We start from the raw sequence: 12,611 nt of genomic DNA on the forward strand, positions 1-12,611 counted from the left end.
TCTAACGCACAAATCCCTTCGACGCATTCATTAACTCAGCCTGCATCTCTTGTCAATTCTGTCCGCCGCTTCCCAGTCTCAGCTTCAGTCTCTCCCTTGCTGTTTCTGCCCCTCCCTCTCTCATACACACGCACTGTCTCTTTGACTCTTTCTTTCGCTCACCCTTTCAAATCATCTCTGTCTCCAGGGGTGGGAGGACTGTCTCCAAAAGCTGCATTATTTGTTTCCCTGCCGGTTCCCTTACCGCTGATTTACCCGCTGCCAGTCACCACCCCGCTCCGTAAAGCAAGAGAACTTTTCCGACTTACCAGTTTGAGAATGAACGGGATCCATTGGGAAAGTACGATAACATGTATCGCGCACAACACTGATCTCCCACACAGGAAGCTGGTTTAAGAATTCGGCAGCTTCAGCCCATGAGATGTGGACTCCTGCCAAGTCTTCACGGTTTACACCAGTTGCTTCCAAGAAATGAAAGCACATGACTCCACAGAGCTGGTCTTAGCTCCACATTGCATTCTTGGGTCTGACGCGAGCACACGGATCAGTCAGCTCTTCGGGGGAACAGAAATTCGAGGGAGAGAAGGCTGGCGAGGTGGGGAAGGGGAGGGGGAAGGCCAGGCCACCAACACAGGGCAGCAGTCACGAGAGAACGGGAGGGGGTGGCGTGTTCACAATAGATAGGGCATAAGTAGGTATATGGCACGTGATCGGTGTGTGTAAATGAAATGGGGCAGTGAGGGTAAATCAGCGCATGGGGTGAATCGGGGAAAGGGATAAACGAGGGCAGAGATGGGTACATTATTCTTTTGAAGCCGACAGATTCCTTCAGATATTTTTACACCTCCTCACACCCCGTTTCTATTGAGGACCCCAATCCATCCATCCAGTTTCTCCATCTCTGTGATGATGGATTTGCCACACTAATGGCTTCAAGACGTCTCACCTTTTCCTTAACTATGCTCTTCTCTCATAGTGGACCAGGCTCTCAACCACAGTCCACACACCTCTGCTCTCAATCCTCTCCTCCTGGTTCAAGCAAGGATGGTGTTCTCTGTGCCTGTCCCTACACCTCAGCACTTCCCACATTCAATAGATCATCCTCTGTCAATTTTCATCTCAACCAATGAGCTTCTATCGAAGACACATTGTCCCCTGTGCTTCCAACATTGGCTGATAAGACTTCCACCTTGCGACTCCCTTGTCGGCTCTTCTGTCAACTACCCCATTTCCATCATACTCTACGATGCAACTGCAGGAGATGCAACTCCTAGCCTTTCTTCATCAGCCAGTGACCCAGACTACTCATCAACATGAAGCAGATCCACTTGCACTCCTTCCAATTTTGTGAACCGGTGTTCCTTTACATTTAGAAATAAACAAACACAGGCTGGGTGATCACTTTGCAGAGCACCACTGTTCAATGTGCAGATGATTCAGAGCTTCCAGCCATCTGTCAGTTTATTCTCTGCCCCAATCGCACTCTCCAAGTATGAATGGATCCAACTGGAAACCAAGATGGCAGCTGAGCTGGTCTTTGCATGCTGGTCAAACCATCTGGTTTGGGAATTGCTCTGCCCAGGACAAGAAGGCTCTGCAGAGAGTAGTGCGTTCTGCCGAACGCACTATGGGAACTCCACTCGCCCCCCTGCAGGAACTATACATCAGGAGGTGCAACTCCAGAGCCAATAAAATCATGGGAGACCCCTTCCACTCCTGCAACGGACTGTTCCAGCTGCTACGGTCAGGTAAACGCCTCCGTTGCCATGCTGTGAGAACGGAGAGGTTGAGAAGGAGTTTCTTCCCAGAGGCCATTCGGACTGTAAACTCCTGTCTCACCAGGGATTAACTTTACTGAACCTTTTTCCTTCCGCCCACAATATTTAATATGTAAAAGAATATGTGTTTCTGTTTGTAGTTTGTTTGGTTGTTTGTTTGTTTGTCATTTTGCACAACGCCCGCGAGCATTGCCACTTTTCATTTCACTGCACATCTCGTATGTGTATGTGACGAATAAACTTGACTTGACTTGGTCCCAGAAGAGGATCTGCCATCATCATTACAATGATTCCACTCTTTGAAATCTTTATTTCAACATTTCTTACACTAACCATGCTGTCTTTAATCTCATCTCAGATTTGGTAATTCTCTGATAACTGGGGCCAAACAACCTCCCGGAGTCACTCCGGGACCCACGAGCACCTGACCTGTGAGGCCTAACATGACCAATCTAACCTGTGGCCTACCTACCAGCTGTAATCAGGCAACTGAATGGTCACCTCATCAGCTAAGATCTGATCCTGACCTTTCATCTACCTCATTGGAGACCGTTGAACTATCTTTAATCAGACTTCATCTAGCACTAAATGTTGTACCCTCTATATTTATCTGTACACTTTGGACTGCTTGATTATAATCATGTATAGTCTTTTCTTTGACTGGATACCACTCAAACAAAATATTTTCACTGTACCCTGGTACATGTGACATTAATAAACAAAATTAAACTAAACTAATCTTCGACCACCTACGCTGTTCCAACAAAGCTGAATGTCGTCCTGCTGCAGCCTTCGGGACTCAAAATGAATTCAACTTTTTAAGATAATCAGTCTCTTGTGTTTGAGTTAGACCTGGCCAGTTCTGATATAACATTAACTTAGTTTTCTCCCTCCACAAATGCTCCCTGATCTGCTGAATATTTTCATCAATCTCTGTTATTGCAGATTTCCAGCACTTGCTATGTTCTGTATCTCACTGATCCAGCAGGCTACTTGTTTGTCTCTTATTGCCCTTGTTTATCTTCCTCCACTTACCTCCATATAGATCCCTCTTTTGGACAGCAGCAGCAACAGCAGCAATATTTGTACCATATGGGCAACCTTGTTCTTTTGCTCTCACAAACATTGTCTTTGTTCCCTCGATTCCTTTCCCTACCTGCAGATTAATACATCTTTCTTCTCTCACTAGTTCAATTCTCACGCAGCTCATTGACCTATAACCATATAACCATATAACAATTACAGCACGGAAACAGGCCATCTCGGCCCTACAAGTCCGTGCCGAACAAATTTTTTTTCCCCTTAGTCCCACCTGCCTGCACTCATACCATAACCCTCCATTCCCTTCTCATCCATATACCTATCCAATTTATTTTTCACTGTGGAAGCTCATTCAACACCGCTACCACTCTCTGAGTAAAGAAGTTCCCCCTCATATTACCCCTAAACCTCTGTCCCTTAATTCTGACCTGAACCATGAACTCTTTTTCTTCCTCCATAGATGTGGAGCCATAAAGTCAAACAACACATATGCAGACCAAAGATAGACACAAAATGCTGGAGTAACTCAGCGGGACAGAGAGCATCTCTGCAGAGAAAGCATGGGTGACAATTCGGGTCAGGCCCTTTAGCCCACCACAATCATGCCAACCATGCAGACATTTTCGTGTTGCAGCTTTATAAAGATTTGGTTAGGCCACATTTGGAATATAGCGTGCATTTCTGGTAACTTCTTTGCAGGAAGGATATGGTGGCTTTGGAGGGGATGCAGAAGAGATTTACCAGCATGTGGCTGGATTGGAGTGTATTAGCGATAATGAGTGGCTGGACAAACCTGGATTATTTTCTCTGGAATGTCAGAGACTGAGATGAGACTTGATGGGTTCATAAATCTATGAAGTATAGAAAAGATGGACCGTCAAAGTCTTTTTCCCAGGCTGGGAATGTCAAATGCTGAAGTGCCAAGTTTTAAGGTGAGTAAACTTTCCATCCCAGGTAATATTCTGGTGATTCTCCTCGGTATCCTCTGTAGTGTAATCATTATTGGATAAAATGGACTTGGCTCTATTGCCTTTCATACAGGTGAACAGGAGCTCCACTTGGTCTGGTCCGTTAGAGTTGTGTCTTATTTGACTGCACTTTAAGTGGGATAGCTATTGCTTCCAACCCCATTTGAGAAGCAACAGTGCACTCCAGGCTGATGCTGGAGTGCTACATTGATGCTGAGCGGGAGCTTCAGCCTCTGGCATTTTAATGAGACTTTAAAAGAAGCCCTTACCTGTCCTCCCATGCCTTATTCCTTCAAAGGAAGTCCTGCCAATGTTCATCTTTGAAACCTCGTCAACAGGATATTGGGATTTAGAATTGTCTATGTTCACATAGACTACTGTGATTCCTACACAGCAAGAGTGACCATGTCCAGGGCTCTAAACTGTTGTGCTTATGGAAAGAACAATGCAAATGCATTTGTTTCCCTTTCTGTGTGATTCAAGGCCATCATCTTGATTAACTCCTGATATCCTCATGGCACCTGGGATGGGCACTAAATACTGACTAGATCCCAGAAACATTCCAGACAGGGAATAAAGTTTGAACAATTAAAGGATTTTAAAGTAGCCAGCACCTGACCAACCCAGCCTCTTTGAATAAGGCAAAGTTTACAAAATGTTTATAGCAAGGTTATATACAGAATTATCTTTGCCTGTGAGGCAGATGATCTCTTGTTTACTGCTGGACAAACATACACCATTATGCTTCTTGGTTATAAACATGCATCTCCTTATCTCCACTTCCCTGTGGCACTCTGTGGCTCTGACGCTAGTTTCAGTATTGTGTGCTCTCTCTGGAGACATCACTGAAAGTTTACAAAATATAATAACCGAAACGTTTGTGTTTGACATTTTAAGCAATTTAGTTGAGGAAGCAATTAGAGATAGTCTTGGGAGTAAAGTGGTCTCCAAACGGCTTGCAGCATCCTGAAGAGATGAGGTAGAATGGATGGCCAGCGCTTGCACTTCAGCAGTGGGTCTAGTCAAATAGATCCCAACCCAGCACCCAATAGTTCACTCCTAAATGTTCCATCATGTGCTCATCCCTGCAAAGATCATACAAACAAACAAACACTCGCCCATATTAACACATCAAATGCATACACAGACTCACTCTCACACACATCCATACACACATTCACTTACAAAAATCAATCACATGTATTAGCATGTAGAAACACAAACACACGCTCACTCAAACACACTTGTACACATACACAGACACTTGGCTAGTTACGCAAAAGAACACACGCATACTCACATACAAAAACACAACCATGCACATAATCATACACGCAGCTTTACACACAAGTACATTCATGCAGATCTAAAACAGGTTCACGCATTTGTACACACTAGCACACATTTCATGCACATGCACATGCACATACACACACATTTACTCATGCACAAGTACACTCATACACACAAACTCATATCTCTCACATTCATGTAAATACATGCACATGCAGGTGTACAGATACACTTGCAGGTGTACAATAAACATGCACACACATATACGGATTCATATACACACACACGCACAGTAGCAGTGGATAGCTCTGTGCTTCATGTACTGAGTATTAACCTGACAGCAACCATTCCCTACACCCATGTTGTTCTTGTAAAATGTGCTGTAACTTCTGTAAATTGCAGGAGAGGCTGGGTAAGGCTGGTGATTTGGGGATGTTGCGGTAACAGGACATGCCATATGCATTTTGCCTGAGACCAGAGCTGGAATGCTTTTGAGATCTCAGAAGATCATTGGGCAAGAGAGTCACTAAAGGGTTTAAGATGCTATGGGATTAGGGTTAAAGAATTAGAGCTCCATTGCCATGGTTCAATAGGATCAGAATCCAATCCCAAGGGGTGATGATTCATCACATCAGGCTAGTGGGCACTCCAGATGAGAGGAGGCTGAAACTGAATGTCAATGTTATCAAGGAGAACAGAAAATTAAGTCATAAAAAACTTGAATCATTCTGTCAGAAGGGACAAGAACCTAAATTCAATTAAAACTAAATTTAGACATTGTTTTTTTCAAAACAGTTTAACCATATCTCTGGCTTGCACTGAACAGATTAGCATACCTGTATATATCGAACAGCTGCTCTTGGTTGAGGCTGAATGTGTCCAACTGAATCCCAAGAGCACAGGAAAGGAATGGTTAAAATTAGACTGTAAAATAATAAACTTTCTTAATCCTGCTCTTGCTGCCAGCTGAAAAAAATTTAAAGGAATATATATTGGAAACTAATTGACTAATTGTGAGAAGATTCAGATTTTCTTGAGGCACTGAATAAACAGGGTCAGTGTGGAGCCTTGCAGTGCCTCAACTTCTAAAGTCCCGCCAAAGTTACATTAGCGATAGGACTGTAGGGATTCAGGGGAATCACTGGGAATGGAAGGTGGTAAGAAGATATTTTCCCTCTGAATGACTAGTCAAGGTGGGAACAAATACCGAGGCAGGCATCTCCAGTTCCTCATTTACACAAACAGCCTGAAATGGCAAAATTGTCAAATTTGCATGTAGATCATAGCCAAAGGACCAGTGGAAGTGGGACAGGCAGCTCTGAAACCAGGGAGATTTAGTCTACAAACAGCTACATAGGAAATAATAGTAAGATTAAATGAGAACTTACCAGTTTGAAGTTTGATCTGTATTTTATGAGGAGTTACGATGAGGGATTACGTGAAGAAGCCCGCCACGTCGCATGCGTGTCATTCTTCAAAGCAGTGGTGTGAAATCACAGATAACTGTAATGACTAAATATAGTAAGATTAGAGAAGAGATACCAGTTAAGTATATGATCTGGGTGGGAGCGGAGGGCACGTAATCCCTCATCGTAACTCCTCATAAAATACAGATCAAACTTCAAACTGGTAAGTTCTCGTTTAATCTTACTATTTTACTTCAGAGTCACGTGAGTGACTACGTGAAGATTTTAAAGCTCTGTGATTTCATGCCATGGAAACGAGTCCATGCATCATGTCTGCCTTGATGACTGTAGGAGGAATTGTGTTAACATAATTTGGACATGAATTCGACATTGAAATCATAAATTTATTAACACAAAATTATAACCCCTTTTTACGGGTTTAAATTAATTTACAGAACTTAAAATTGTTTCTGCAAACGTTCCAGGTTTCATTACTGGTTTGTTGTAAAATAATTGGATTATTTTTTCCCCAGACCATCCTGCTGCCTTGAGGATTTGGTACATTGGTACATCCAACTGTATCGCTGCCGATGTAGCTGCAGCCCTGGTGGAATGAGATTTAAAAACATTAGTATCCACCCCAGCCTGTGTTAGCACCTGTTTCAGCCATCTTGAGATGGTCTGGACCATCACTCTTTTGTGTGGTTGCTTGTGGCTGACCAAAAAGTGCCTTCTCATTGCATCTTAGGATTTTCGTTTTCTCCATGTATAACGACAGATGTCTTACTATACACAGACAGTGATCTGTTGGGTATGACCTAAATTGTATATTGAGGCCTGCTGATCCCTGTCTGTTCTGCTTTACTAACTCATAGATATGAAACGTAATATTTTCTGTTGAGGAAGTCATGTTGTCCAGTCTTTATGCAGTGACTGTACCCTCTGTGCCGTGACCAATGCCATTAGCATGACTGTTTTTAATGTCAGTCTGTGTAGGGACAGAGCTGTTGCTGGAGACCAATTCCTGAGCATCTTCAGGACAATACTTACATCCCATATTTGGGAGTACCTGATTCTTGGGGGATTAGTATTAAAAATTCCCCTCATAAGTTTTGTTACCAGTGGGTGAGTCCCAACAGAATAACACTCTGCCCCCTGCCATAGATAAGTCGATAGGGCACTTCTGGCACAGTTGATGGCACTGTAACTGAGCCCCTCATCATAGTGGAGGCCTGCCAGATATTCCAGAACAGACGGGATGTTCATGGCTCTGTAGGTGATGTTGTTTTTATGGCAGTACATCTCCCACTTCCTGATATAGACCAGATACTGTTTTTTGGTTGACTGTCTTTGGGCCCCCGAGATCATTTTCACTGTTCGGTCCGTCAGTCCCAGTTGTAGTAGAGTTGTTTTTAAACTCTACAAATTAATAAGTTCAAATGTTTACGGCATGGGTGGCTATCCCTTGTTACGGGATGTAGCAATAAATCTGGTCTATGTGGGATGGTGATACATGGTTCTAATACCATGTTTAATACCACTGGGAACCATGGTTGAGTAGGCCAATCGGGTACTACCAAAATACCAGACACAGAGTCTTGTTGTATTTTCCTTAATACCCGACTGATGAGGCAGAAAGGAGGGAATGCGTAAATAAACAATTTCCCCCAATGCAGCGAAAATGCATCTGTCGCTGCTGCCCCAGGGTCTGGTTCCCATGAAACATAATTTGATAACTGGTGGTTAAGTCTGGATGCGAATAGATCGATATCTGGTGTTCCATATTTTGCTGTAATATCAGCAAATACTTTTTTATTCAACATCCATTCGGTGTTTTCATTAAATTTGCGTGACCTGGTGTCTGCCACTAAATTTAGTCTTCCTGGTAGGTAAGTGGCTGATATCCAAATATCTCTCTGGATACACCATTGCCAAATTGTATTAGCCAGATTGTCACATGATGTCGATTTGTTTCCACCCATGTGGTTAATGTATGCTACCATGGTGGTATTGTCTATCTGTAGTCTAACATGCTGGTGATATGACCCAGTACAATATGACTTTAGGCCATGGAAGGCACCCAACATTTCCAGGTAGTTTATGCCCAGTGTGAGTAATAATGATGCCTCTTGTGCTGTCCATCTAGCTCCACAGCTGGTGATGGTATTGGTGGCTCCCCACCCAAGTGCACTGGCATCAGTTTGTTACTGACAATGATTGGATTGGAACAAAGCCAGATGTTATCTATCCACCATTTTAGTTCCATTTTAGCTTTGATTGGTAGTTTCATAGGTCTGTCAAAGTGACCTGCATTAATTTAGAGTGCTTGTATTTTTGCTCTCTGCAAGTTTTGATAATGTAGAGGTCCAAATTGTGTGGCTGGAAAGGCAGCCACCATTTTGCCAATTACTTTTGTTACCAATCGGATGGATGGTTTGCTGATGTCAATGAGGTTATTGCAAGCCTCTATTAAATCTCTAGCCTTTCCCTTAGGCAGAGTCACCGACGTGAAGTCCGGGCCTTCGAGCTTTCACCAGTTCTGCTGGTGGGTGCGTAGGGGTGCTGTCTTTGGCTGTAGTGGGTTTTTGTTGGAATCCCTTTTATTAGTCCAGTAGGTTCTCTCGTTCCTGCACCCCTTGCACACTTGTCTTTCCTTCTGTGGGCCCCTCTTCCAGGTCAGCCCAGAACTGACCCACAGTGCTCCCCTCTGATGAGGTAGAAGCACTGTGCAGCCCTTCAAGAGGTACTGCTGTGGGTTTATCATAGGGCCTACATAGACCCGACTCCATCTCCCGGAGTCTGTCACGTGGAGCAAATACTCCACACACCTCTCCATCCGGCTCCAGTGCTCTCGGTCGCTGGCCGCCTGCAGTTGTTCAAAGTCGGACTCCTCTGAGTCCACGACCTTGTTTGTTTTTGTGTCTAGCCTTACCGCCCGGCCGCGTGGATCTGGCCGGTGCGGAGGCGACATCGGGCACAGCTGATTCCACTATCGGTGATCCGAGTGCCACTGGCTGCCCGCTGCTCTGCGGTCCTCCCATACCAGCTTTGTCGCAGACCTTGTCTTCTTTGTTTTCCGTTGGTTTCTCCACCTGTAATCAGCATGGGAAAACACAAAAAGACTGCAGTTCTTACCTGCAGGTCCCGGTTTAAATTGTCGCTACGGGGGAACGTCGTTCCACCCCGCCTCCTGCCGTTTTCGACTTGTCAAAAGTCGACGGCCCCGGCGCGGGATCAGAATTCGGCACAGCTGATCCCTTACGGGGCTTGTGCCTTCAGCTGCTGCTGGCTCCCGCAACTTCGCGGTCCTCCCCAGCCAGCTTCACTCGCAGCACTTGTGGACACTATTTTGTCCCAGCTCCCCCCCCCCCCCCTGTGTAAAACAGCGCGGGGACAAACACTACCGCAGAGTAAATCACTTACCTGCAGGTCGCGGTTTCAAATTTACCGCTACGGGGGAACGCTCCACCCCGCCTGTCGTTTCGCAAGCGTGAAAGCAATATGACACGCATGCGTCGTGGCGGGCTTCTTCACGTAGTCACTCACGTGACTCCGAAGTAAAATTATAGTTAACACAGATTATGTGGAAGAAGTAATTTAACACTAGAGGTGAACCTTTCTCTTCTCGATCCATGTAGACGTAATCATGAAGAAGGCGCACCAGTGCCTCCACTTTCTTATAAGTTTAAAGGTTCAGTGTATCACAAAATGCAGCTGCCTTTTAATAACTTGTCACACCTTCCTAAAAGTGGGTCAAGGTGTGACATCAAAGCTAAAGGCATTCTTGTGTGCTCCTGAAACACGTTGAGATCCTTCAGGAAGGTCCCTGGTTCTTGAGAACTCCCTTGCATTTTGTTCCAGTTTAACCCAGATGGGGATGGGGAACAAGCAGCCAGTTTCAAAAGAGAGTCACAAGCCATGTTCACTATCTGCATTGTGAGCTGAACAGTGATCAACCTGAATCAACAGCTCATTTAGTTTCTTCTAACCGTTTGCCCATTTGCAATGACCAAGATGAGATGTTTGCCCAAACTTTCACTGAGTACTAAGCCTACTAGAATAATTCATATAATTCATTTTTTCCTGGCACTGTAGGGTATCCTGGCACATGCTCCTTTTCTCCATAAAAGTACTAGTTACCTCCCCCTAAGCTGCAATGCTAATGTTTCTTCAGACTTGTTTGGCTATCAGTATGGGTTTATTCTTGTACAGTGAAAAACGTTGTTTTGTGTGCTGACACAAGAAACTGAAAATGGCGGTTTATAAAAAAAAACCCCATTAAATGCTGGAGTAACTCAGCGATCCTCAACAGTCTAAGAAGGGTCCTGAGCTGAAACATTACCTTATCCTTGTTCTCCAGAGATGCTGCAGAAAAAAAAACATGAAGATGCTGGTATATACAGAAGATAGACACAAAGTGCTGGAGTAATGTAACGGATCAGGCAGCATCTCTGGAGAAAAAGTCACCTGAAACGTCTCCCATACTTTTTCTCGTGAGATGCTGCCTGACCCACTGAATTATTCCAGCACTTGTGTCTACCCTCCGGAGATAGTGCATGATTGCCTGCATGCTATCCAGGCAATCACACCATTCATGAGAACATTAGGCAGTGCAAAAAAAAACCCGAAAACAAAGAGTGCAAATATAATTATTGCTGGAGAGAAAGTGCAAATGGAAAAAAATGCAAGGGCCTCAATGTGTAAACTGGAAGTTTGAGAATGTATCCTGAGCATGTGAGAGGTCTTCCCAAGAGGCTGACATACATCTGCCATTGGGAACTTCATAGTATTTGATGTTGGATATCTCAAGAAGTGAGCGAGCTGTAATACATGGTTGAGGTGCCAGTTTGATCATTTTGCTGTAGCAAATGAAAGAACATTGACTGTAAATATTAAATCTGGGACACTCATTGAACTTTTTAGGAGTTTAATATCTGCATGTTTAACCTACTATTTAAGTGGCATGTAAAATAAATTATGTATTTACTGTTAGCATGTAACTACTCTGTATTTCTTTCATATTTTTAATAAATAACGTTTTTGAAATGAAAAAAACAGAGCAGTGTATGTGAAGGGCTCATGGTATTGTTGGGCCAAAGCCAGTTCAAAGTTCCCAGTGACCTCATGATGCACTTCACTATCCCATCAACTGATCCACTAGGATTTTCCATGCATGCTGTATTCTGTTTACTGAAGCTCCCTGAGGAGTTAAGATCCAACCTTCAATAGGAAACATTTTCTGATATGCTTTGTGTGTAACATCCGCTTGGAAAACAAATGGAAGAAGATGATAAGAGATTAAAAACATGGTTTGTAACATCTTTCAATAAACGTTCAGTCTTTGTCCTATAACTGCAAAGCTACTATCAATGCTTATTGCTGTGGTAATTTGATGTCACAGTCTATGCTGTCAACAGCTCATGTGTTTAGTGCTGAGATGTCTGAAAGGGAGCTACAGTGATTCTCCAGGAAAAGAAAGATAATAGATTTAAATTCAGTCAGCATACTCCGGTTCTCAAATTTATACGTGCTTTTTAATCAGTATGTTGCTGGGAATGTACCATCTATCAGCCACAAAGGTGGTGATTTTTAAATCCGTTTTCCTGCATGTACAGAAAAATAAAACCTAGTGCATCCGGAATTTGAATGTGATTACAGTACAAACATTTTAAACTATATTTAATACTAATCATCTTATTTAGCAGCCTCATCCTTAATAATGGACTCTAAAACTTTACAAATCACTGAAGTCATGCTAAAAGATTGAGGTTTACCCTCTTATGTCTCGCTCCCTTCTTGAACAGTGGAGTAACATGTGCAATTTTCCATTCTTCTGGGACCACTCCTCAGGGACCATCAATATAAGTTAAATCTTCGAGACAACTCAATCAATTCAGTCAGACCGAACTACTGACCAGGAATATCAACATATTTGTTTTATATGGAAACATATTCAATGTTTCTCCATGTCCATGAAACACATTGTATCACCAAGTCACTTTTAATTTTACTGCTGCGATAGTATCAAACTTTTGTTGTTGATGATTGTGTAGAAAATCCACACATGGTAGAAAATGGTTGGCAATTGTATTGTTGAGCAATTTTGGGATATTTTTAAATTGCAT

General features: G+C 43.3%; 1 protein-coding gene across 1 annotated transcript in view; it reads right to left on the bottom strand.

Moving 5' to 3' along the window:
• The window catches only part of LOC129704591 (protein SSUH2 homolog), a 40,366-nt gene extending 37,898 nt beyond the window's left edge, over nt 1-2,468 (bottom strand). The window contains exon 1 of the mRNA XM_055647819.1: nt 309-2,468. Coding sequence (XP_055503794.1) covers nt 309-483 — 175 coding nt within the window. The 5' untranslated portion in view covers nt 484-2,468. The remainder of the gene's footprint in view (nt 1-308) is intronic.
• Between the last annotated feature and the right edge of the window lie 10,143 nt (nt 2,469-12,611).

This window comes from Leucoraja erinacea, chromosome 16, assembly GCF_028641065.1.
Source record: "Leucoraja erinacea ecotype New England chromosome 16, Leri_hhj_1, whole genome shotgun sequence".
Lineage (NCBI taxonomy): Eukaryota > Metazoa > Chordata > Chondrichthyes > Rajiformes > Rajidae > Leucoraja > Leucoraja erinaceus.